At 46.6% G+C, this 27119-nt stretch overlaps 1 protein-coding gene across 11 annotated transcripts; it reads left to right on the forward strand.

The window, feature by feature from the left end:
• Nucleotides 1-2611: 2611 nt before the first annotated feature.
• On the forward strand, nucleotides 2612-26554 carry LOC142884622 (uncharacterized). 11 transcript variants are annotated; one of them, XM_076020474.1, is made up of 29 exons: nucleotides 2612-2957; nucleotides 6098-6168; nucleotides 6772-6841; nucleotides 7873-7979; nucleotides 8347-8377; nucleotides 9709-9822; nucleotides 9901-10033; nucleotides 10633-10759; nucleotides 13164-13223; nucleotides 13900-14068; nucleotides 14783-14913; nucleotides 15132-15315; nucleotides 15693-16244; nucleotides 17225-17545; nucleotides 18380-18494; nucleotides 19768-19929; nucleotides 20086-20255; nucleotides 20350-20413; nucleotides 20889-20924; nucleotides 21512-21537; nucleotides 21752-21859; nucleotides 21974-22090; nucleotides 22866-23041; nucleotides 23230-23274; nucleotides 23415-23467; nucleotides 23558-23762; nucleotides 24200-24391; nucleotides 25731-25833; nucleotides 26031-26554. In XM_076020474.1, exons 1-29 carry the CDS (start codon nucleotides 2889-2891, stop codon nucleotides 26049-26051), a joined length of 3732 nt encoding a protein of 1243 aa, XP_075876589.1. In that variant the 5' UTR covers nucleotides 2612-2888; the 3' UTR covers nucleotides 26052-26554. The 11 variants fall into 11 exon arrangements, with proteins under 11 accessions (XP_075876589.1, XP_075876512.1, XP_075876596.1 ...); XM_076020397.1 differs by having other exon boundaries at nucleotides 23415-23762; XM_076020481.1 differs by lacking the exon at nucleotides 23230-23274.
• Nucleotides 26555-27119: the final 565 nt, after the last annotated feature.

A 27119-nucleotide genomic window follows, 5' to 3' on the forward strand; every position in this document is an offset into this window, starting at 1 on the left:
GCTTTGGCTTTTCAATTCCAGTTCCGTCTGGCAAAATAATGGAATGGAGATTAGCTGTTGATGCCTCCGCTGTTGATAACAGTAATGATAGTGGACGTAATTGAAAACTGAGTATGCTGCGCGGCATCGCGTCGCTCCCGCGCGCACTGGGGGCCCAGGGGATGAGACAAATGGGAAATATGGGAAACAACTGCATCGCGTGAGGGGAGATGAGATTGTCGTTACTGTCCATTTCACCCGAGCCCCTCCCCTCCCCACCCGGATGATTGCACGTGCATACAGAATGACAGCAGCACCTGCTGGTTTGCACCAGGAAATACACGAGGCGTGTTTGGTTTGCTCAAGGGAAACAACAACTTTTTATCCATTACAATAATAAGAATGCTCACACACTGTTGTGTTAGCATTTTCTCTCAACCCTCTCAACCATCTGCAGTTTGAGCTTCTAAAAAATTCAGGAGAATAAGACAAACAAGACAAACTGTATGTGTTGTAAATTACTAATCCCGAAACAATTTCCTTGTTTTTCCTTTTTTGTGTAACAACAGGCCAGGAAACAGCAGCAAGGCGTTTAAGCTGATCGAAGTCATTTGGGATGAGTACCGATACAACAACAATATCAACGTCAAATTGTATAACACACACACAATTGATTCCATATCATATTTCTAATTGAGCATGTTTTGTCTCTGGTGTGTGGTATGGCGCAGGAGGTTGTGGGTTCGAATCCAATTTAGGCCTTTGAATCCAATTTAGGCCTTGGATTCCCATTGAGATACCTGGGACAGGCTCCACTCCAGCAACCCTGTGACCCTGTGAGTGCGGGAGAAGTGGTGATAGCACAATCTATAAATGGAGAGCGAAGTTGTGTAGTGCATTTAGTGTGTTTATTTGAGTGCATTCCATTGCCCCTGTGCTGGTTTCTCTTGTCAAATCTAATCAATTCGCTCCACACAGCAACGGAACAAAACGCCACATGCTGTCGACTCCAGATGACAATAACATCATTGTCAGCAGCGGCGACGCTCGTACGTGACGCGGACTCCACTTATTCCTTGTCTAATCAGTTGTTGGATCAGTGTGCGCTACAAAGCCTCTCTCCTGTAATAAACGTAATGAGCATCAATCTGCCTCCGGAGTGTGCCGCTCTTCAGATTGAAGATTAATTAGCATCGCACGTGGCGGCGGCGTACATGCGGCTTCCTTTTCCGCTCCGATGGGAGACGCTGAAGGCTGAGCGGCTCACGAGGAAACATCAACATAATCGCATCGAGAATCCAACAGTCAGTGATAATTATTATCAATCTCCGGCACTTTGATGAGTTCAAGTTTGTTGTGTTTATTTGGCAGCGCATTGTTCTGGCTGGATGGAGGTCAGAGAGCGACTGTGTTTGTGCCCCTGGGATGTATTTTCGAACACGCTTCATGCGTGAAGAGCTCTTACATGCGCTTTCAACACAATGTGCACACTCTCTTTGTATCTTTGTTTTTGTACAAAAAAAACACACTGAGTCAAAGGGTTGAGAGTTTAGCGAGATGTGAAAGCTGCCGCTTTCTTCTTTGGTGGTGACAAGTAATGGGGCGGGAAATCATTGTTGATTTCTTTGGTTAAGTCCACAAATTCACTGTCAGTTTGTATTGAATCACGCGACATTCTGCGTCTTGCTAATAGGTGTCCGATTAAATCTGAGTCCTTAAGTCTTCATAACCTTATTTGACTTTATAATTCCCAGATTCCATCGCTGCCCTTATTCCCCGCACGTAGAGGATCTCCGTGGGCATTCGGTAGGAAATTGGATGGGGGAGAGCCCGCGCGCTAATGCAAAACGAGGCCCGCTCGCTAGATTCATATTATTATTCATAATACTTTTTTTTTTTTTTTTCCAAGACAGCTTTTAGAAAAGAGAAACAATTTTCTAGACAGTTGGAGCTCATGTGCGGTAACGCCGCTTTCTCAGAGCGTCCTTCATGTTGCAATATGAAAGGCAAAGACATTAAAAGACCATCGCGGTGTAAGACGCTGTTATGATGTCCAGGAGCTGGAAGGCTGCTGCCGCTGCTGCGTTCACTGGTACACACACACACACACACACACACACACACACACACACACACACACACACACACACACACACACAAAACACTGCCCACATGCTGATTAAAGGAATGCAGAGTGAAATGTAGAAAAACACTGCCATTTGACTGCTCACATGTTGCCATGTTAACAGGTCACATGATGCTGATGACATTTTGAAACTTTAGATCCTAGCTAGTTCCGTTTATTTCATGTCCCTAAGGGCAAATTGGGTCCATAAAGTGCATTAGGTCAAACAGAGTGCAGTCTCACACAGTGCATTGGCCAATACAGACAGCGATAGAGTAGACACGCAGCTACTTTAAGGCATTCAGCGCTCGAATGGAAGCAGGCACAAAATAGAATTTAGAAAGCTGATTAGCCAAGGCGGTTATCCTCTGCCCGGCCACTAGGGGGCAATTAAAACTTTCTTCTTCTTCTTTTTTTTGGTACGGTAAGTCTGAAGTGGGCGTCTCTTTTGGTGGGGTTATGTCACCCAATAAGCTGCTCTTGTCGGAGATGAGAGGGAGGTTTTACAGAGGTTTCCGGTCGGTCATCAGCTTGATGTCAATCAGCGGAGAAACTTCCTCCGGCTGAGAAGTGACCGAGAGCAGCGGCTGCGCCTGGCGCCCCTCAACTTTGCACAAAACCCGCAGCGGTTTCAATCACCGCGTTGGCTCGTTGGAATTATCGATACGCTTCGCACAGCAAAAGAAAGAAAGAAAGAAAGAGAAAAAGTGCTCGGCAATTAGAAGCGTTCGGTTTCACGCCCGCGCCAGGTTTAAACGTTTGCACCTGCAGAGGAGGACTGGAGATGGAGTGGCGCCAGCAGAGCAGCGTCAGCTGTGCCGACGCCTTCACCGAGGCGCGACGCTGGATCGAGGTGCGCGCTGTTTCTAATTCTAATCTCTCCTCGACTGTCAAATAAATGAACGTGTGTGAAGTCGCACAGCCATTGACCTGTCGTATTAGTGAAGTCGCTTCCTCGTAGTTCATTGGCAGCACTGTTTATTGAAATCCATGGGAGGGAGTTTTGCACGGGACACTGAGGTAGAGTTCACCTGCACACACACACACACACACACACACACACACACACACACACACACACACACACACACCGGAAATCCGGATTGAAAATCCTTTGTGTTGCAAAAATAAATAAAGTAAACACTGCAAAGTAGTCTAACTACTAAGTGACACGCAAGGCTAAAGCTTGCTCTTAGTGTTAATTACTGTTAGGGCCCCACCTGGACAGAACTAATGGCAGCACAATGTCTGGCAGCCTCCTTGCTGGACCATCCACTGACTGGGAGTCAGAGACTCACTGACCGGCTTCAATATCCAACCACAGGCGCTTTTACTATTCCTCTCTACCAGTGGCAACGCCACCCACGCCGTGGGTTGTTTTAATTAAACTGATGTGCAATCAGGCAAGCACTTGTGTCCTATTCCAGTTAACTCTGTGTGTGTGTGTGTGTGTGTGTGTGTGTGTGTGTGTGTGTGTGTGTGTGTGTGTGTGACTCCTCCATGGAGTGTTTATGGGCATGGGCCTGCCTCATTTACATTGAGCCCACCCGTCCGCCCACCTGCCCACACTATGATTGCTGCCTACGCCCGATTCTCACTCAGCTGAGATGTGACGTGCCGGATGCACAGCCAAGCCCGCCGACGGCGGAGGCGGATCGCGTTGAGCATCGCTGCAGTGATTTATAGGGAACGCCGCCATTTACTCATGGCGAGCAAGCAAACCTTCTGCTCAGACGCCTGACTCGCGACCCCCTCGGTGCGGCAACCTGACGGACTGATCGGCAACACGTCCTCAGAATTGACTCCCAAAAAAGACGGAAAAAAGCGTGTTGACCTTTTCTTTGACCTTTTCCAAACTTTTGAACGCAACAATCTGATTGAATCTCAGAATGTTGTGATTGAGTGACAGTTTTTGTGTAAACCGTCCTCCCCATCACGCTGCCCCCATTTTAGATAGATAGTGTTTGCTGAGCTGAAAGATTTGGTATTGATCCGATAGCAAAAAAATACAGGACCAGCATCACCGATATCAATATCATTTCAATACTTTTGAGTAAATGTCAGGTTTGTTTGTATTTTTTTTTTTTTAGATATGTGAACAGATTTTCAGCAAAGCATTTAGGTAAATAGAAATTTTTTGTTGTTCTCTTTCTTACCTTTCTCACAATTTATTTGTTTTGTTTTTGTGTTTTGAGCCAGTTTTGACTTTTTGCTCCATCATCGTGACTGACACACAGCGGGTTTCGCTGGAGACTTGTGGATAATGAACTTCACGCTCGTTGAAGGTCGCCTGCGCTCGAACCTTTTGCACTCTTCATCTATAAATCATCCTCGTCATCACCAACAGATAAGAACTTGTAGACCTTGACTGCAGCATGTTGACCAGCTCTAAATGGCACCCTGCACGGCAGGCCATTTATGAGGCTTCTGGCTGGAGCTCTCCTGGCAGTGAGCCTGTGCCAATTCTACCAATTTGTTTTGCTGCCCTGAGTGATGAAAAGATGGATGAACAGTGAGGAGGTCTGTGTGTACGTGTCAGTCAGCTGGAAGGGTATGGAGAACCAAAGCTAGCGCAGTTCAAAACCAGACAGACTATTTTTAATGCTTTAATCAAAAGCATATTTGATTGATAGTGTCTAATAAAATGTAAATGAAGATTTAGAAATGACGCGTCTAAATGGGTCTTTCGCACTTTGATTTTGACTTGTTAAACAAATCATCATGACTATTTATTATTACTGAAGTAAGTCAGTCCCTATCAGAATAATTGATCCTATTAAATTCCGTATTACTTTATTTTTTTATCATACATGCATGACGCTGTCATCATTCCCCATCAGGCTCAGATGCAAAGTGTCTCATAACCACGGTATCCTGCCGGGGCCGCGTTGGGAAATTGTTTGAGCAGCATTACGGGTTGTAGCGTAATCACTTTTTACATGTGCAGATGCAGTTATCCTTCATCATTAGCCGCTGCCCTCATGGAAACATGGAAATGTTTCCTCAGTGCCAGTTTCACAGGCAGATGAAATGAAACTAGATGGGCTGCGTTCTCTGTACGTGGGCCAATGAGAAAACGGGTGCAATAGACTTAACGAGAATTTGCCCTTGTGCGTGCACACACACACACACACACACACACACACACATATGCTTTTTTTTTGTCTATTTAAGGCTTTAACTTCATTGTGATTGTCCTTTGAATATTTATTTATTTACATTTTGTTCTTGAAGTGAGACAGTAAGCAATGCTGGTTACATTTTGAAATGTCTCCCAACCAAATGAACTCAGACCCAGTCAGTCTAAATATATTTCAGACACCTTCCGTTGCTTCAGCCAATTTTTGAGAGAACAGGACAGATCAATCTGTCCGGACTCAATTGTCATTCACTCGGGACAACATATGGTTGTGATCTGTCCAGTCTGCCTTTCTGTTGTTTGTTCAGACGGCGGCTTGAAGTTCACAGCGTCTCGACCAGTCGCTGGTGTTTTTACTGCGATGTCCTGGCACTACCGCTGCCGCTGAGCAGCATCCTCTCTCTGCCCCGGTGCCCAACTCCGGCAGAAATTAATTGTGTTGGTGAATTCCTGGGAGGACTAATTAGTGAGAATAATAGCCTTTTGGGGCCCCCACGTTAGTTATGAAGCAGAATCTTAATAGCCCCATTTTTATGTCCTCATTACAAACCCCCGTTGCCTTGCACTTGTTTCTGCCATGTGAAATCATTGGGATTGTATATTTTTTATGTTTGACCATATCGATTCTTGTACTTAAACATTTTATGGCCTCAGCTTCTCCCTGACAGAAAGATATTATTCATAAAGCATTATTTAGAAGTAAATGAGGACAAGTGAGGAGCTAACATCGTTGTGTTAGCCATTTGCTAACACAACAATTTGGTCAAAAGTGTAACTGTGTTCTTCTTGGTTGCAATCTTTTCTTACGACATATATATTTTTTAATATTGTATTATTTATTCATTTTACAATAGGAAGTGACTGGTAAACTATTCGGTAGCAGCGACTTCCGTGCTTCCCTGGAGAACGGCGTCCTGCTTTGCGAGTGAGTAACGATTCCCAAACTCTTAGCTTTTTTCCCCACTTTGCTAATAACATCATAAAATCCTGAGTTCTGACAGTTGCTTCAAACCCTAACCTTTCAGCTATTGTTCATGATTAGCGTCAGTAGTTAAGTGTTTTGTACCGGGCTAGTTCCCGGGGCGGATAATGATCGCGGTTGTAGCAAAGCGAAAGGCAACCAGGAAGTAGTCGCTTGATGCCGTGTGCTGATGGTGCATGTGAAATAATACTTTGCCATGAGGAGGAGACAGATTAACAGCAATGGTGGTTTTAAGTTAAAGACCCAGTGTGAAAGATTTATCAGCTCCTAGTGGTAAGAAATCATATTACAAACAATTAGTGTTTTTGAAAGTTGCGTTAAAAATGTTATAGATACAGAAGCCATCACAATAGTTTGATGACTCAAGATGGTAATTAGCTCACAATAATCTTTTACTAATACAGATTAGAGTAATTCATGTTTTTGTGGCAATTCAATTTATTGTAATTTTTGAATTAAGAGTTTCAGTGATTTACTGTGGTGATTTAATAAAAAGTGTGTTTCTTTTCATTCTCCTTCTTTTTTTTTTTTTTTAACCTTGTGTAGTTTGATCAACCAGCTGAAGCCAGGCATAATAAAGAAAGTAAACAGGCTTTCAACTCCAATTGCTGGTTTGGTGAGTATTCCCCTTTAAAAAATACACATTGCTGCAAAATAAAGGGATTTCTGTAAATCATGATCTGCAATCTGATGGTTTTAGGAGGCATCTAGAATGCGTGTTTGTAGTCGTGGCACACACACTGGCAGGCACCTGCTCACCAGGAGGTTCTGAGTCATCCTGTGGTTTCCTGCGGCAGACAACAGACATCTGTTGCGACAGTGTAAACTCCATGTCGCTGTCCGACTGCTCCACGTCGAACTTTCTGTTCACTCAGCGAGCGTAGAGGCGAATTCATATTTTTTTCTTTTTTAGCTTCAGGCCTTGTTTTGATGGCTCCATACAAGTCTAATTGCTAGGACTGCCCAAAGCCAAGATCGATGCTGGCGTCCCAGGAGGAGCCAGTAGCCAGTGAAGGGTGGGAGATGTGAGAATTCACATTCAGCAGGAGGATCGGCAGTAACGCTGACAGCCTGAAGGTTCTCGCTGGTGGCCGTGCATGTTTAAAACCAATCAGTCCCCAATCAAATATAGGCTCCTTTTAGATTAGCTTCTTGCTGCTGCTGCTGCTACTGGGATCCATCAAATCAGGCATGTTTGGTGATCAACCCACCTGGAAACTTTGTCCGGTGTCCAGCTCAGTCGACTACTCTGGACTGCAGTATTAAGACTGACCACTGATCTGTCTCGTCTTTTTGTGTCACAAATAGGAGCTATATAACAAAAATCTATTGTAAAAAATTATAACACATGCTGTGTAGCATTTTTGACGCAGATGTGTTATTTAGTGTTTTTGTACGTGCATCCAAAACAAATAATGTATGAAATGTTTCAAATAATATGTTATTGTGATTGATATGATGAAGTACTTGCTGCCTGCCCGACTTGAAATCTCTCAAACTGAGTTTTTGCCCTTGTTGACGCGCCTCACCCATTCGCTCTCATCGCCATCTAGTGGCATGAAAAGTCACTCGCGAACTGCTTTATTTCACGCTGTTATCTTTGGGATTGCCTAATGAATTATGCCTTGTGATGATGTGTTTTTCTAGGACAATGTGAGCCTTTTCCTGAAGGCCTGTGGAAAACTGGGCCTGAATGTGTCGCAGCTGTTTCATCCAGGGGACCTGCAGGACTTGTCCACGCGAGCGACACTCAGGTGAGGCTCGTCTCACAGAAACATCCAGTGGCACGTTTTAAAAACGAATGCTACAGTCACTGATGGTGGCGCCTACGCTGATGGATGCACCCGTTGAGTTCCTCAAATTGATGTCACAAGTCACAAGTCCGTGATGGGTACTTGTGCAGCTAGACTGGCTACAACATTTTAGTATTCCCTGCCTTTAGAAATGTTAAAACCAGTTTTTCTTCATTATAAGTGGATGTTGATTTAGAAATTACAGTTTTTGAACTTTCTGAATGATTGATCACCTATTGCGAAGAACTCTTTCACTCTTGTGTGGGATTGAACTGGAGTGGTGCTATTATAATTTTATATATTTCTTTTTTATATGCTCCACTTTCAGGCAAGATGAAAGCAAAAGAAGACTGAAAAATGTAAGCTTGATTTATCTCCTCTCATAAGCATTTTTGTGTCGTTATTTGCCTTTTTCCCAACTTCCACCTCGACTCTAAGACATGGTGGGGTATACTTTGTGTTGCAATTGCAAAATGAATTCATGGTTTTTATATTTGTGCTAGTTTTTCCTTATCTTCATCACCTTTTATCAGAGAACACACAGCCCTGCTCTTTTCTAAGTGCAAAAACCTCAGGCGTATCATAGGTGCAACATGCAACAACAGTGCTTAACCACTAGATGTCGTGGTAGTGCGCTAGATTTTTACCCAAAACAAACCAGTGCAGGTATGTTCATTGAGAGTCCTGTGGCGTGCCGCTCCACTTACTATTAGCTCATTAGCATTGTGTGTTCAGTTAAAGACGGAGGGTCAGATGGAGGCCAAGTGTTTTGAAGAGATGGATGGAGGGATAAAGGAGATCTGCTTGCATTGACCTGAGCTGCAGGAAGCAGAAGAATAACACATGCAGAGCATGACATCACTTTCTACTGTGTGTGTGTGTGTGTGTGTGTGTGTGTGTGTGTGTGTGTGTGTGTGTGTGTGTGTGTGTGTGTGTGTGTGTGTGTGTGTGTGTGTGTGTGTGTGTGTGTGTGATCATCCTCGGGCTGCTGTAGGAAACTGCATGTGCACACGCTTGTGTGCACTGCTGGTATTTTTTTTTTTTTTTTTACATGTTCTGAAGCCTATATGAGGTTGTCCCACAAAGCCTCATGTGAAGCATGAATTGAACTGATGAGCCGGACTCCATAATGAGGTTTTCATGAGGGTGGAAAGAAACCAAATAACAGCAACATTGTACTGTAGCGTCGGCCAATTAGGGTCAGTGTTGCTTCTTTTCAAAACTATTCATGCCGGCCTTTTAATGCATTTGCTGGTGATAAAATGTGATTGTTTAAACAAAACAGGGTTGCATAATTAATCTGTAACTGTGATGTTGCATAATGATTTGCTTTATCACTGTGGTTTCCGTTTTTTATCTTGAATTTATCACCACAATAAATAAGCCTTTTTTATAATTGTATGAGTTTACAGGGCTTTATTACAGGTTGTTTTTTTGATAGCAGCTTTGTTGTCATTATCCACAGAATATACAGTTGTGAGACAAATTGTGAGATCAGAATTGATGATTAGAAATCTTTCTTTGGCATAATGTAATTACCTGGAAAGCAACAACGCTGAACTGAGCGTGAACTTTCAACTCTTTTCCAAAGTCCTTCAAAAACCAAACCGAATCAACTTTAGAAGTGCTGCTTGGACAGCAAATGTTTGTTGTGAACTGGTGTCATGTGTGTCATGTGTCCTGCATCCAGGTTTTGATAACCATCTACTGGTTAGGCCGCAAGGCTCAGCTGGACGCCTTTTACAAGGGTCCGCAGCTGAACTTCAAGGCCTTCGAAGGGCTGCTGGGTTTGGCCCTGTCCAAGGTAAGAGGCCGCCCTCTGTTTTCAACCTGAATCTATTGTTTAATTACCGTGAAGTCACGCTTCCCTTTTTAAATGCAGGTCCTCGATGAGGGCACAAATGTTTGCGTGAAAGACGGCTGGTACCCGGAGAGGGAGGCTTGTGTGCTCTCCAGGCCCAGCAGTCGGATGGAAAACTCTGTCGACCTCCGAACTACTCATCCAAACAGTGAAGGTGCGTTTTTCTTTTGTGCGGCGCAAATAGCAGAACGACGACCGCCAATTTTCTCCACTTTTTTCCTTTGATCATGTTTTTGCTAAAGTCTCTATTTGCGCTCCCTGTTTTTAAGGAAAAAAAAAAAAAAGCTCCGCCAGTAAACAATCTCAAACAGACTGTTTGGATTAATGTGCCTTCATCTCCAAAACAAATGTATTTGTCGGTAGCCTCATTGTTTGATGGCTCCCTGTGCTTCCAAACACTGGCTGAGTAATTTGCCTGCAATCTGTCGTGCTCGGTCAAAGTGCACGCCGCTGAGGATGTGGCAAGTTCCACACTGTGGTTATAAGAGCGCGTGTGGAAGAGAGAGGGGAGGGATTGATGGGGAAAGGCCAACACACTTGACACGTCGCTCCACTGAGGTTTGGCTGTGTGAGGACTGGATCATCCAGCCAGACGCCTCATGCATCTTTTATAAAAACGCTCCGTTTGATTGCGCTGCCGCCGCCTGCTCGGCTTTTTCCTTGTCAAGGATTATTGCCTCAATTAACTTCTCCTTGTGTTTGTTCTTCTCCTTCTCCTTCTTCTTCACCGTCGCGTGTCTCTCTGGTCTGGAGGTTGTGGGAGTGACGCAGAAGCCGAGCAGGACTTTAAGATGGACGCCACGCAGCCCACGGCGCAGCATCCTCAGGGGAAAGCGGGACCGGAGGACGATGGGAGGGACCTGAACGGTCCACTGGCCAGGTACCGCCACCAATGTTGATCGTCTGCACCAAAAGTTGACTTCGGCTCGCCCGCTGAAAGCGCTTTAAATTTGATTGAAGGCTTCTTCTTTTTTTAAATCCTAAAATGAAATAACCAGTAACACATTAAACTGCTGCTAGGTGATTAATAAAGGGCTGAGCAGAGCAAGTGCTCCACTCACTCTGGAAAGACAAACAGTGTTTTGCTGAAGGCTGTCGAGAGAGAGAGAGGGAGAGAGAGAGAGAGAGGGGAAAAAAGAGTGGTTAAATTATTTTTATTATTGTTGCCGATTGAAATAGACTTTCTCCACCTTGACCCTAAACATCAATCCTAAACTCATTTCCTGCCAGTCCAGGTTGACAAAGTCAGAGTTCCTCCTCTGCACCGCCGCACCGATTAAAAAAAAGCGTGGTTTAAAAGTTGCAGCGAACACTCCTCACAATTTTAATTAGTGTCAATATCAATTCCACATTTATTATTTGGACAGCACGTTTTAAAAACGTCAAGTATTGAGCGAGCTGCCGCCGCCGCCGCGGCCCGTAATCGTTGCTCCACTGGGTAAGATTCTTGATGCAAATTTGATCTCATTAAAGTCGACTCAAAAAGCAAAAAACTGATGTGTGTTCTGTGTGGCTGCTCCGCTTCAGTCCGCCGGTTGCTCCTCTGCTTGGGAACGGAAAAGTGTCCTCTCACCCCAATCAACTGGTACGACTGTTTTCTGCCTACATACATTTAATAACCAGTGCTTCCAGGCTAACCAGTAATAGCCTGTGCCTAACGCCTCTGCAGCAGTGCTGTGCCATCAGATTATTATTGTTATTGCAGTAATAATAATAATAATAATAATAATAATAATAATAAGATCTTTAAATAAACCAAGCTCAATCATCTCTGCGAGATCAGAGAGTAAGTGCAGACCGGCCCGTAATCGATCTGTGCAGCAGCCATGCGGAGTGTTTGTTCGATGAGGAGCTCCTCCTGCGAGCAGCGCTGTGCGAGGATGAGTCCGAGTCGCTGGACGATCGCGCTGAGGCGGACCCTGTCCGGGACGACTTGTATTTCCGCCGAGTGCGGCAGAGCCTCCGTCAAGCCTCCCGCAGCCTCGGCCACGACCGTTTCCTACCCCGACACTGGACGCCGGAGGAGGCGCTCCGCGTGCGCACCATCTACCTGGGCTCCCGGAGACGCCCCTGGTACCGCGAGCTGCACCGGCTCAGGTTTGTGGGCTTTTTCTCTTGGGTGGTGCACGCGCGACAGGGCTGCCAACTGTTAATGTAACGGCTAAAACAAGTGAAAGCTGACTCTGTTTTTGTTTTGTGTACGTGCAAAACATCAAATGCAACTAAAATATTACGGGCCTGCTTGGCTTGGCTTGCCTTGGCTTGGCTTGTTGTTGCTGTTGTAATTCCAGAGTGTTTTATGCCCGTGAAGCTGAATAAGCTTTGATTTGAGAAAGTTATTTAAAGTTACAGTTGCTGTACTCTGATTTAACAAAGCGCTAATTTGCGGATGTAATTAAGACCAAAACTTAAATGTTGCAAAGCGAGTGCTAAAGTCTCTAATCCTGCTTTTTCTTATCTTTTACAAGGCTTTCCTTTTGTCTGACTGTACATGATATCGTGCTCCTCTCCGGTGTCTTATCCCCCTCATTTACTATTATTATTTTTTTCTCCTGTGACTGCAGCACCAAAGCTCTGAGTTCTCCCGAGGAAGCGTTTGACATCGACTTCCTTTCTTGGTTCGTGACATCGGCGCCGAGCATCTCCGCAGAGTCTGGAGAACCTCGGCGGCGGTCGCTGCAAGCTGCCGCGAAGATCTGAGTCTGCCGTCTTGTCGAGAAGCAGAAAAAAAGTGCACCTGTTATGTCTGCAGCATCGCACGTTCGCAAGTTGTTTTGCTCGCCGTAAAAAGGGGTAATCTTTGACCGCCGCCGCCGCAGCAGCTTGCTGAATTCCCAGTAATGCACCGCGTTACTTTTTTATTTTTATTTTTTTAAGCGCCGGTAACGACACGTCCTTTCAACAGCGTCGTGCCGAGTGACTCATTAGTTCACAATGGTGTCCCAGATGATTCAGTCGCGGCACACAGTTAAACAGCCATGTTATTTATAACACTGCTCGCGCTTGCGAACGTTTCTTGCACCTGTTCTATTTGTGTAAATGTGTTCTCTACGGTGTTTGAGTGGCTCAATAAACAGACTTAAACATGGATGCCTCGTGCATGATGTTCTTTCAACGGCGTCTCTCGCACGCTTGTGGCTCGTCCGTGTGAAAGTGGGCCACGCTGCTGCCGTTTTGTCGAAGCTTTTTTTAAATGTACAATCTTGGATATTTCTGCTGTGTTTCTCAAGCGTATTAATAAATGCGGGTTCATTGCCCTGTGCGTCTTTATTTGGCTCTGGTAGATTGTGTAGATTCCACATCAGACCTGGCGGAGCATTTCAGGTCAACCCCGGCTGGATCTGGTGAGTTGTGAAAGTGTCCGACCTTCACTGCTCTGTCGCAGCTTCACCTGACTGGCTTTCTGCCTGCTTGCCAAAATAACCGTTACGTCTCAAAAAATAAATACACCGTTTCTGTACTGCCCACTCGGAAGTTTTACTCCTGGGCTCAGACTCGACTGAGACGAAGTGCAAGACAGGTTTTGTGGCCTCCCGTCTTCGTTCCTCCTGTCAGGATTTTTGATGCACCACCTGCTCAACGTTGCTGTAATTTACTTGAATGTCACGTCTTGACATCCTCTGTTTGCCCAGAGCAGCACTTTCGCTCGCAGTAAGTCATGGCTGTTGTGCTACTGAGACGTTAACATCTGTTGTCTTGTCGCGTCACTTTGCCTGCGTGCGGCATTGCGGCTCTCCCCGGCTCACGCCAAGCTCGGGATTCTGCTGTTTGCATGCAGAATGTGTCGCGTTGCAGCTGTTAATAAGTGTCATAGCAGTGTGAAGGAGATGGGTGGGGTGGGGGGGGTGATGCACAAGTTGGCATACTGGTATTTAGCAGGCGCCTCCTGCCTTGTAGCTCCTCAGCTGCTCCTGCAGGTTTTCTTGCTCTGCTCGCTGCTCAGGAGTTTACTGTCTGTCTGTCTGTCTGTCTGTCTGTACATACCGCAGCTGCTAAATCCCCCTCGTTCCTCCAAACCAGGAGCAAGTCCCTCAGTGACATCCCGTTGGTGTGCCCGGCACGTAAACCTCCAGGTGGGACAGCAGCCGACGAGGGGGGGCTGGACGCTGGCACGGCAGGGGAGTGGGAGGGGGAAGACGGACAGAGGCGCCTCACCACAGCCAGGGACACTGAAGCCCAGTGGCAAGACGTGAGTCCCGTCCAGTCAACACGCACGATGATGATCTGCTGCTGCCGTTTGTGGGTTTTTGTTGCTCTGCATCCGAGAGGTCAAACTCCTGACTGACTGAGGGCCACGCTGGCACTGGCGTTGCTCTGAAAAAGGCCAGTTTGCATGAATGAAATCACATCTGAAGAAAAAGTTTTGCGAAATAGTTGCCAAATGACATGATGGTAATATTGCATATCAGTTTGCATAGTTCAGAAAAAAGGAAGACAAATCTACATATGTCAAAAGATCAAACTTGTCAATGACAAAGAGAGAAATGAAAAACATGTTATTTAACTTTCAAATTTAAATTTCCTTCCTCCCGCATCAACTTCTCTTCTGTGTTTTTATTTTGTTTTTTCTCGACATTTTTCACTTTGTAGTCTTCAAATTTGACACGTATATTGGGGCATGTAGTTCATACACTTTACTGTAGACTTTAATTTTTAGGCAGCCAGACACTTCACAAGCTCTTGTGGGCTGGATAAAATTGGCATTATTTTAAATACTACTTTAAGGAGGGAAGGTAAATGTCTTTTTTTTTTTTTTGTCAAAGTGAAGGTGACTGCACGCCACCTGTGCCGGCTCTCAGATGAAATATGCTGTAGATACAAAGATGAAGCCTTTGCGATTTCTCCAAAGATTTTGTGCTTACAACATATGTTTAAGCGTAAATGGACCATGATTTTATTCCAGGACTTGACAAAGTGGAAGAACCGTCGGCGGAGCACAAAGTCGGACCTGCGCACGAGGTCGCAGGATCGGGAGCACGTCATCAAGCAGATGATCAACGGAGCGTCGACGGGCTCCGAGCAGAAGCTGAGGAGGTGCGTCTGCTGCCGCCGCCACGGAATCCCATGAACTTTATCTAACACCTCCTGATGAGTGGAAACTCATCTCAATTTTTTTCTTTAAATTATGCATGAAAAAAAAAAAACTCGGCCTCTTGGCGAGCTTGTGTAACGCGACACGTACACCCCTCCCTTATCTCTTCCTTCTTCTTTATTACAATGGCTCCTATTTCATTTCATGCCAATTCCCTCAGAGACCAGCAGTCGCCATGGAGAGGAGACCCTGCCCCCCGTCGGTCCTCCTCCTCCCCACCGTCCAAGTCGCTGAGCTTGGACCTGCAGCGGCCGGCTCGAGCTCCGCTGGCTCGCAGCTTCGCCACCGAGGAACTTTTCAGCCCCTCAGCGCCACTCAAGCCTAAACATTCTGCTAAAACCTCGGTAAGGTTCCTCTTTTTCTAATATATTTATATGTATATGTATACATAATGACCATCAGCACCTGCAGTGTAGTAGTGTTAGAATGCCCCTCAAGAAAAGCAACAGAATTAGAGCCTAAGGTGGAGGAACAGTTGAGGCTTCTGGCTGGTTTTCTGCATTTTGCGTATTTTTACAAAGTAGATGTCGAGCAGCAGGAAAAAAAAAAAACATGGAGTGTTAAAGCACCACAGGTGATAATAACTTCAAGGCTCAGATTTTTTTTTTTTCATTTTGTCTCAAACTGAGGAATGAATAAGAGTGAATAGATAAATAGGACCATCTCAGTGATGATGATTTTCCATTTGAATCTTCTGCCGTTGTTGCCTCGTCTCTCTCAGGGCTCCGCTGGCCAAACCATGCCTGCCTGTGACGGCAGCACCGTGGGGGAGGAGACACGCACCTCCTGTATGGCGTCCGGGGCTGCGGGAGCCGCCCCGCCGTCTGCGGACGTCGTCACCCGGTTGACTCCCAAAGCAGAAAACGAGCTCGTGACCCAGATCTCCACCCTGGTCACGACCTTGAAACCCACCGAGACCACCAAGTCGACGAGCGTCAACCACCTTTCCGTGTCAGTATCCAGTGTAAAGACGCGTCCTGGCGGCGCAGCTTTAAAATGTCAAACCAGCTGCCCTGAGCCGCTTTGCCGGCCAGACGGTGGCGCTGTGCTGGACCACGGGACGCCGGAGGAAGCGGCTGTGGAGCCCGACGGACGCCAGCAGGCCGCAGGCGTCTACAGGTTCCTGTCTCAAGGTGGATCCTGGTCCCGATCTGCGAGCCTTCCCCGCGGCTTCCGCAGGTCCGAGGGCTCGTCTCGCCTCTCGTCGGCCATCACAGCCAGACCCTTCGGCGCCATGCAGCCCAGGGTGTCCTCCCTGCCAAAACTTTGCAACGTAAGCTTTTTTTTTTCTTTTTCCTCAGAGTTTTGCAGGGATTGTGAAGCGTGTGACACCAACTGTAAGAATTCTGATTACATCAAGTGCCTGGAATGTTTGTGTAATTCCTCCTACGGCCAGATGGTGGAGTGAGAAGAAGCCAGATTACATCCAGTGGCTTCACCAAATTCCAATTTTGTTCAGAAGTGATTGAATCAGTTTGTTTTCGGATTTCATTCTGTTCATTTGGCAGATGAACTCTGCTCATATCAAAACAAAACAACAACAGATGACGACAAACAAAAAACAAAAATAGGCTTTTCAGAACTTTAGGAAACTTTATTTAAAAAATAAAATGCCATTATTCCACTGTTGGGTATGAATTGAGATGAAATGAGTCATGTTTGCATCATCAGGCTATGTGCAAGTAAAAGTCAAAGGGAGACTTTCTGTACCACTGGATGTAATTTAGATGTATGCTGAGTGAGGCAGCTCAGGCAAAACAGATTTCCTTGAGTTAATAAAATTTCTCAAGTGTGTGTGTGCGTGTGTGCAACACCCACCGATTTAATTTTGCAGTCTAAATGGCTCAGAAAGAGGCTTAATGGGGCCGCGGTGCTCAAGTGGGTGCACACAACCTGTTTAGTCAGCCAACGAGATCAAACTATTGAACAGAGCCGTGCGTGCGCACGCGCGCGACTTAAGGCATATAAATGTGAAAGTGAGCCTGTGTTGCCTCCGCTGCCTCGGCTCGCCGTCGTCATAAATAATTGAACTTGCGCTGCGCTATTGTGAAAGGTCTCGACTTACTTTAAGGGTTACACGTCTTTTTTTATTCTTAGGTTTTTTTTTTTTTTTTACCTCGGTCATAAACATCCGCCGCCGATCTGCCAGGTTCTCTTCCACGCCGCAGTAGAGCCGCCCCAAATCAATCTGCGCCGTCAACCTTGACACATCACTCCCCCGCCCCTCCCTTTTTTTTGTTCATCTATCACCAGGTGGATGACAAGCAGGGTCTCCTGCCGAAGAGCGAGAAAGAGGAATCTCTCTTTCCACTCTTCAAGTCGTCGCTCCGAAGACAGACGGCGACCGCCCAGTTAATGGGTCCGGTTCAGGTCCCGGCGGACGACGCCGGCCGGGTGAAGCAGAATGCTGCGGAGCAACTGGACGAGGTCAGAGGTGGCGCTTTTCCCTCTCGGGCCAACGGCTACGGCGGCCGGCCGCACGCACACGCCCAGCCCACACCGCCGCCGGACTCCCAAGATGAGCGCATCAGGAGCCCGCATGTCCCACCTGAACTGGGCCTCGACGGCCCAAAGGTACGTTGACGTGAAGTTCAGCACTGAACTCCAGCGACAGTTTTGTATTTGTGGTCGTGTTGGATGGGATCCAAGTCAATGATGGCCACTAATTTCCGCCTTTCAAGAAGCACAAGGACAAGGGATACGTGATATATGTCCACCGCCACATCGGTATCGGCCGATAGTGGCGGGCGTATCAATCCAAGTGTCAATGATATCGATAACAGTGTGGGGAACTACAAACAACTACTTGCTGTATAAGAAGACTGCTGTTCTCAGGTTGAAAAGGGTGTTGAGGAGTCTGGACTCATCATCCGTTTCCCTAAAAGCTTTTGCAAAATTCTGTCCTTGGTTTTAACCAATTCATTAACGACACAAAACCAATAAAAAGTCATGACTGAGTGCGTCCAGATTTAGTACCTTGATGACGCATCCACCTTGAAAGGGTTGCATACGCGTTGTCCCAATTAGCAAAATTAGCCAATGTGTAAAAAACATCATTTCATAATTTTCTCTAAAGCGGCGCTAAGTATTGTGCGAGGATTCGACACAACACAAACAACAATTTAATGAGCTGTTTAAAAAGAACCCGTGCGCACACGCGTCACACAAGACAGCGAGCGCTAGCTCTCTAGCTTAGCTAGCGGCTGGGAAAACAACCGCCGCGGCGTCGTGTTTCAATACATCGAGCTCAGCAACGGCTGCTGCTGCTGCACTGTAGGTAATGAGCCGACCTCTTTGTGTATTGCTCACTCTATTTGAGCAGCCGCCTGCTGATGTATTTAGTTTCCAACAGGAAGCAGGGGACATTGAATCTTGGGGTGTCACCTTATTTGTGTGTGTGTGCGTCAGGTGGATCACAGTGACATGAGAGTGAGCCTTGCACTCAAACCCAACAGCAGACCCGACTTTGGATTCCAGACTCGGTGGGACTCGACGGGGCTGAGAGTCGCATTCATCCAACCTGGTGAGCACTGAGGCGCGTTTAACTTCCGCCGCTCTGAATTTCTGACTCCACAGCGTCGCACTTTCTGGCTCAGCTGACAGATAATATGAACGCTTTAAGAATGTGACTGTTTTTCTTGCTCTATTCCCGCTGCTTTTTCAAGTGGCATCGTGTTTTTTTTTCTTTTCTTTTCTTTTCTTTTCTTTTTTTTTTTTTTTGAAGCCCACTTGTTGGCCGAGGGGTAATTGAAGACTCAGTCAGGTCTCTGCACTGATGGAGGCCGACAATTTGTCATGACGTAGGAGCACAAAAGAGAAAAATATTACAGGGAAGGTTCAAAGAGGACAGACGAAGCAGCTTCGTGTGCAGCTGTCAGAGTCACATTTGGCCTGAATCCTGAGTGACCCATGCTGTTCTCTCTCTCTCTGTCTCTCTCCCGCTCTCTCTCTTTTATGCAAGTTTAAATGTAGGATGTCCAGATTCTTGTAAACGGGTCGGGTCAAGTGTAGTGCAAGGAGATTTTCCGGGGACACGACTCAAATGAAGTGCAATGAAATATTTTCGAGAACGTCCTAAGAATGGAAACATAGTTTTAAATCTAGTTTTTTTTTTTTTTTTTGGTTGGTTGGTTGGTTTGTTTTGGTGTAATTTAAAAGACTTTGAATTACACTAACCATCAATTTGTTTTGCCCTTCCTGTGCTTTGTGATCATTGCCTTCATAAAAGATGCACACGCAAAAAACCTGTCCACCACTGCCATGGGTCACCTAAAAACAACTTTGAGGAAAACCAGTATGTAATGCCATATACTGCCCTTATATACTGTGTTTATTATATATACATGCAATTATTATATACATATATTTATATTTCCTTCATATTCTAATCCTGGGTTAGTCTACACAAGTAGCAAATGGTGATGATCCAACCAGGTTACGACAATAACGGCCACGCTCATTGTAAAAGGAGCATCTTTAGTGCCTGCAGAGTGCGAGAGGAAGAAAAAACCCGAAAAGCATCAACTAGTTTTAAGCACAGAGTGAATATTTAAACAGTTGTGAGCCGAGGTGTCACTCGCTCTGCTCTCTAGATTTGGTTTTGCTGGCCTACTTTTCTTTTCTTTTCTTTTCTTTTCTTTTCTTTTCTTTTTTTTTTGTTCAAGAGGCGCCTCGGCCACGTCGTCGGCTCTCCTCTCCGCCAACTTAATCGTCCCCGACTCTTTTTTGCGATTCTTTTATGCTCCTGGAGCCGTTATCTGTCTTAATTTCCCTGACACCTGTCCGTCCTTCCCCAGGCAGTCCAGCAGAGCTTTGCCGGCTGCGCGCCGACGATGAGATTGTGGCCGTTAATGGACTTCCAGTGGCACACATGAGCTGCTCGCAGTGGACGGAAAAAATGACATCTTCCCTGCAAACGGGCAGCGTGACCATGGACATCCGGCGCTACGGCAGCAAGGGTGAGATAATAGTCGTCGGTCATGGCTTTATTTTTTTCCTTCTTTATCAAGCCGCCTCCTGTAATGACGATGATATTTATTAAACGCCGCCGGGAGCTCAGCAGTTTAATTTTGCCCAGCGGACTGAAACTCTGACGGCTGCTTGTTTTTCATTAGACTGGAGCAGCAGCAGCAGCAGCAGCAGCAGCAGCGAGGGGGGCCTCCACAGTCTGCCCGGCCAGAGCAGGATGACCCTCAATCTGACAAGCGCCTCGCCCGTCCTGATAAGTTGCCGGCCTGATGGCGCAGTGGGAAGAGCGTCCGGGTCGGACGGGCAGACGGACCATGTGAGCGGAATTGTCGCAGGAGTTGCGCAGATCTCGCACTTTGTCTGCTCCCCAGCCCGCCGGGGTGATTCTGCGTGTTCTCTTACCCGCTCAGGTCACGGAAGGTAGAGGCGTGCACGAAGAGACGGCCGGCAACCACAGCACAGCCAAGGGCAGAGGTAACAACAGGCCTCAGTGTCACCATGTTTGAAAGCCTGAACACTTGTAGTCAATCAGTTCTATTATTTTGTTTTCAATGGAGTTGAAAGATAGAAGAGAGAAAACCTTTATTGTCATTGTGTAGTGCAACAAAATTTGGAGTGCTGCTCCTTTGGTGCATTAAAAAAAAACTGATACGGCACAGAAAGGCAACATTAAAAGACTGACAGCACTATGTAACAAAATAGGATAAATCTAGAATTAAAAAAATCTGCAACTTCAAAAGAGGATCACGCTTTTCTCACGTTTAGGGAGGGGCTTCTTACAAGAACTGCAAAGTCGTAAATAGCGACTTTGCTGTTTCTGCTGTTGTTTTTTGAACCTGTTTTATTTTAATTGACAACTTCACATCCTTTTCACACATTGGCAGCTGATAATTGATTCTATCTTTCCTTGTTTAATGAACGTGACGACTTGAACGGCGCCTCTCTTCAGCCTCGGCTGGATTCAGCTCCTGGGTTTACTTGTGCGGTAATTGTCTGAACTCGGTTGAAACTCTTCTCTGCAAGTTTTTTGCGCAGCAACGGTGCGATATCACCCCCCCCCACCCCCCTCCTCACCCACCTCCACCTTCTCCATGGCACGTTGCAAATCTTTTCTCAGCTGCCTTGCTTTTTTTTCCCCCTCCAGTGTTGTTTTTTTCCCCCAGTATTTGTTTGTCGTATCTGCCAGACTGGCAGGTGGGACAGGTGTGGCTGATTTGCATTCAGAAGCACGAACAAATTAAACCTCGACTGCCCTTATCGGCACAGACGTGTGAACCACCTGACGTCTGATGGTTGTTTGTTATCGCGTCGCGCTCTAATCTCAGGCGCTGGCTGCCAAAGTTTTGTCGGAGGTCGTTAGTGTTGGCGGCGTGAAGTGTCTGATGGTTTGTCATGTGGAGTCTCGTGAAAGAAAAGGAAAACGCACGGCGAAAGCATTCTATTATTGGAATGAAGCAGTTTTTTTTTTTTGTTTTTTGGTTTGTTTTCCGCTGTGCCTGCAAGCTTTGTGTGATGCACTCTTCATCATGTGATGTGTTTTAATATGTGGTAACTATGTTGTTCTTTCCACAGGGGGTTCAGAGTCTGCGATATCTGATGTAAGTTAACACAACAGCGCAAGCTTCTGTTCTGCATGCATCCCTAAGCTCTGTGTGTGTGTGTGTGTGTGTGTGTGTGTGTGTGTGTGTGTGTGTGTGTGTGTGTGTGTGTGTGTGTGTGTGTGTGTGTGTGTGTGTGTGTGTGTGTGTGTGTGTGTGTGTGTGTGTGTTGCGCTGCGCTGCGCTGCGTTCACATCTGACTCGGCATTACCAGCTCCAGGTGCCGTCCCTCAGCTCCTCCTCGCCCAGCTGGTCGTGGGACCGCGAGGAGGATCGCAGGCGGCAGGAGAAGTGGCAGGAAGAGCAGGAGCGCCTCCTGCAGGTGAAGACTGCTTCCTGATTCTCTGCCTTATCGAGTCTCTCCGCGGCGTGAAGTTGGCGCTCATCGCGCGCTGTGCTTTGTTTTGTGTGTTTGTTTGTTTTTTTCTTCCGCGAGGCGCAACACCAGCGGGATCAGGAGAGGCTGGAGGCGGAGTGGCGGCGGGCGCAGCGAGATGCGACGGGGGAGTTGCGCCAGGAGGCCGAGGGACCTGGAGCCTTTCTCCGAGTAGGTGTAATTATAACCGTGGCAAGAACATATCGCAAGATGATCACAAGTGTCGCACCGAAGGAGGTCAAAACAAAGTTATAATCCACAGATGAAACTAGACTGAATGTTGGTTAGTAGTTGATGATGTGACAGGAGATGACGGAGGAAAATCCAGAGGGATGGAGAAGGAGAAGAAGCGTGTGATTGAGAGGAACTAAGCAGAGAAAAAAGTCAGGTGTAGTAATAATAATTACATTGGCAAGAATGAAAGGAAAGATGTAGAAATCGGAGGTAGGGGGAGCCACAATGTCATCTAGTGTAGAGAGACGGTGATGAAAAGACTGGAGGCTGAAACGGAGCAGAGATTAGAATACTGGGCTTCGGTTGTGGAGGGAGAGGAAGCCACAGATGGTTTGGACGGCGAATATCTGAGTGGAAGGATTGCGATGCTGGAATTGGCAGGCAGGGGTTCTGGAGGAGAAGCAGACGAGCAAGAGGAGCAGGAAGTTCAGGAAGTGAGATGGTTGATAGAAGATAATGCAGAGGATGAGAAGGTCAGATGGTGGCGGGGGATTGGCTGTTGCTCTTTGTGCTCTTACCGAAAGGAGGTGAAATAAGGGTAGCATTCATGTTAGATGGGGCTGAGGGTGCAATGCTGGATAAAAATACAGCAGTTTATCATCTGCACTCCGAGAAATAACACACAATAACACCAAACCTGCGACATTCTAAATATATTTTAATATCATTGTGGTTGGATTTTGTGTCAACGCACCTTTTTTTTCCTCCGCACCTGAAGCACAACACGCTCGAGATGATCAACGGCGTCGAGAGCCACGTCGACGACCAGCTCGATGCAAACGGGTCGACCAGAACCGGGGGGCCGTCGATCCCGGACGCGGTCGGGCTGAGAGCGGCGGGAAGGAAGAGCCTCCCGAGCCGCGCCGCCGACCGCGAGGCGAGCGAGGAGCCCTGGTAAAAAAAAAAAAAAAACAGTCTCCGTCCCCGCCTCCCCGCCGCTCTCCTCCAACCCAGGCCTGCTGCTGCGCTACGCTGTCAGAGTTTTGCGCGGCAGCTCGCTCCAGCCCTTCTCTGACCTCGCCGCAATCTCTTTCCTCTCTCCCTCTGTTGCCGAACCTCCCGCACTTCAAACCCCGCCTCAGGGCTGACGGCTGTGGCGGCCTCAGCCAGCTATCTCCTGCCCACAGGTCAGAGTCAGACCCACGCTGGCGGTCAATACATGAAAAAAAATAGATATATTAATATATATATGTTGTCCAACTTGTGTCTAATGACAGAAATATCCCCGGGAAAAATGTATTTATCTGCGTTTTTATTCTTGCCGCAGGTCAAAGTCCATGTCCACGCCGCTGTTGGCCGTGGCGCACAAGCAGATTAAAGGTGGGTCCCCGCCTCCGCTCTCAGCCACAGCACGCCCGCGGGCGTCCTCACAGCCTCCCGCAAAACCCGCAACAACTGTGATTGGCCCAGGCGTCGTGGAGGACGAGGACGAGCAGGAGAAGAAGAAAAGAAAAGGCCACCCCGTGTCCAAGGTGGAGATGGACAGGCAGAAGATTCTGGAGGAGATGAAGAAAAGGACTCAGCTCCTGACGGACAACAGCTGGATCCGACAGCGCAGCAGCAGCAGCAGCATCGCCCACAAGGAGCCCATCTGCCTGGGCTTCGCCCTCAAGAGGTGGGCTTCCCCTTCACCTCGGACACCAGTTCGAACCACCGACTGCGTGTGAAAGGGGGGGGGGGGGGGGGGGGAGTCGCCATCACTTCACCCACTCGAGGTTTAATGTTATTCCAGATTCCAGATTCCATATTTGGATGTGTGGGTGGTGCCAGAGGTGAGCAATGATTGAGTACTGGTATTTGGCTACTACGGTAAACTGTAGCCACACCCACACATACTTGCAATTTATAGCAATAAAATCATTTTGAACCAGTTCGTAAAGGTTTGAATTCATTGTCCCTTCTCTAGTGACAGTCATTTATAGTCGTTTTGCAACCACTCTTGGCGGCCCCTGCTGGCCAAACAACAGAATGCAAGCTTTTGACCCTCCTTTTTGAAACTTTTGAGACATCGTTCTGATCTCCGCTCGTCCCACTCGTCTTCTCCTCCCGCAGGTTTGAGTCTCTGGACGACCTCGACTCCCTGCGTCAGCCCTCGCCCTCCTCCTGCGCCGCCTTCGCTTACCCCCGCCCTCACTCGGCGGCCGCCGGCTACTGCGCTCCGAGCAGAAACTCCTCCTCGCGCTACAGCAGCGGGGCGATTTTACCTCGCAGACCTGCGACGGCGGATTGCTCTCATCACGGCAGGTTTGTCTCGCACGCTGTAACACCGGTGCGACTCTTGTTGGTGTTTTTTCCTCCTCCCTTCACATTGTGGCCTCATACTGCTCACCTGTGCTGTCCCAGGATGCTCACTGGCAGGAGGACCTGCTGTGTGTGTGAGCGTGTCCTGGCTAGTGGGGCAGCCATGGTCATAGAGGCTCTTAGTCTGTGCTTCCACCTGGCCTGTTTCCAGGTGAGAGGTCGTGACTGGGTCGCAGTAGCGGCAGTCGATCACTGCCTGTCACGCCTGCGGAAGGGATGTTTGTGTAGGAAAGCCTGCCTGCAGCCTTTTATTCCCTAACCACTCCCTACATGTGGCTCGCAATGCTTCTTGCGGTTATTAATCTGGCCTACATGATGCAGCACACATTTTAACAATGTTTTCTAACATGAATTCATGGCTGTCAGTCACATCTACTGTAGCGAAAAAAAAGTAGTTTTTTTTTTTGTTTTGTTTGTTTTGCATCCTTTGCTTGCGTCGCATTTCAGAAAGTCTGTTTTCAAGGTTAAAAATGGTGCTTCTTGAATTTGAATTTGGGCAAACTTTCTCATTTTCTGGACGAGTTTCATTGTTTGTGCTGAAGTTTTCCAGTCGGCTTCAGACCAGCAAGGGTTCTGGAAGACTCCTGTTTTGGACAGGCAGCGATAGCTCCTCCTGCTGGTGTATGTTGTGAGGACAGTCTAGTGAGACTGTGGCAGTGTCACTGTGCAGCCAGTGAGCACAGTGAGAGCGCCGTGGTTGGAGTGACTTTAATTTTCTCAGGTGGAGTCGAGGTTTTTTGATGTGAAACTCATTCAGTGGTGCAAGCAGAGTCTGCTGTTTTTCTCCATTTCCCCCTCATGCTTTGCTGAACCTTCTGCTGCACCTGCCACTGAGTTCTATTGAAGGTGTTTCTAGTCCCTGTTAGTTCGTTCTGAGCTCAACCCAACTTTCCACCATGTCCACTCACATTTACTTTACATTCACTGTTCTGATGAAAAATTTCCCATTGTAGCTCCTGTCTATACTGTATTTTTTTTTTTCAACTCAGGTTGTTTGATTAGAAATGAAGCATCTGGTCCCTTTATCTTACTTTTCTATTTAGTGTAGCTGTTTAAGAGTCAGTCCCACTGTCTCACTTCTCTTTCTATCTCTGCCTAAACACATCCTCCTCACACTATTTATATAAGATCAGTTATTCCGCTCTTGAAGCAAGGTGATAAAAAAAACAACCTGTGGCGACAACCTTGACACAGAAAGTCGTTAGATGTGTGTGTTTGTGTTTACTTATTTTTTTTACTTTTCTTTTCACATCTACATCCTCCTCCTCCTCCTCCTCCTCAGTGTGTGGGCTGCTGCCAACACCTCGGACAATCTCAGGTTGGAGTCCAGGTCCGCGTCCGAAACAGAAAGCCGTACTGTGAGCCCTGCTATTTCAGGCTTAAGGGTGAGTACAGAGAGACGCAGTGAGCCGTGACCTCGCTGTTGGCCACTGGATTCAACCCCCTAACTAACCCCCCGCCCCTCCCCTTTTTTTTTTTTTTTTTAAATCAGTGCAGATAATCCTGCTGTGGGGAAATACACCATCTCTTGTTGTTTGTTTAATTGACTCTTCTTTGAAATGTTGTTCTAAACAAATGACAGGCCGTGGTGGCTTCTCCGTGACCGACGTGCCAACGCTTCTGACGGCAGAGTGAGGGTCCAAATCGCTGGCAATTCCAGTCAGGATAAAACCAGAACAGAGAGCCACTCATTTTAATGCACAACAAAGATCTCATGTAAAACTAAAATAATAATAATAATGATGATAATGTGAAGTAGCAATATTTCTATCATACTGGGTTTGATATGGCACCGAGTTCTGATTTGATTTTCTGCTTTGAAGCATTTTGGTAAAATTGAATAAATAAAGTTATTAGTGTTGAATGAGGGTATTTTAATTGTAGTGTCCGTAATTGTTGTTGTCTTTCATCTGAACTTGGCCAGTAGTTGCATTAAAGATTTTTAAAATTATTATTATATCCCATTTGGTCAAATTTTAACTTGTACTAAGGCACTTTTTCTCCACTTGTACTCTCACAAAGTGCACTTAGCAATGCACTTAGCATGTTAAAGTAGGTATTTTGTTGAAATTTGTTCTGTAAATAAATAAAGAGCACTGAACATCGTTTTAATTTGTCCTTCATTTGTTCACCACATGGTGGCGTCATTATTCTCACTGAGCGGAACAAAAGGGTTGCGCTGCGGGTCTTGAATGGCTTTAGCCGTTTATTTGTGCAAGGCAAATGAAATTTCGACTGAATGAACCAAAAAAAAATGAACCGTATGACGCATTTATGTAACTCAAACGGGAAAATGTTAGGTTAGTTTCTGGTCTTTATCAACGCCAATGAAGCGCCTGCTGGCGCTGCTGTGTGCAAACAGGGCAGCTCTCTGTCTGTTGCAGCAACATTCTTCTGCGTAATGATTCAACTTTTCTCAAAGGTGCCTGATGATACATTTGTTGTTGGTTCTAAAGCAGGCGCTGTGAACCTCGCTATGGCAAGGCCAGTTGAGTTAGGTTTATATATCCTTGGAGCGGAGCTTTATGTAATAAACAAGCATCTTGTATTTGAAAGTGAATGGTAGTGCTGTTTTCTCTCTGGCCCTGATGCTCTGATAAGTTCAACTCTACTTGCTTTGTCAGAGGTTCACACAGGGCGTTTTTATGATTCTTAGCGGAACCATGGGCTG

This window comes from Nelusetta ayraudi, unplaced genomic scaffold (genome assembly GCF_046127955.1).
Source record: "Nelusetta ayraudi isolate G7.1 ecotype Tasmania unplaced genomic scaffold, CSIRO-AGI_Nayr_v1 ptg000002l, whole genome shotgun sequence".
NCBI lineage: Eukaryota > Metazoa > Chordata > Actinopteri > Tetraodontiformes > Monacanthidae > Nelusetta > Nelusetta ayraudi.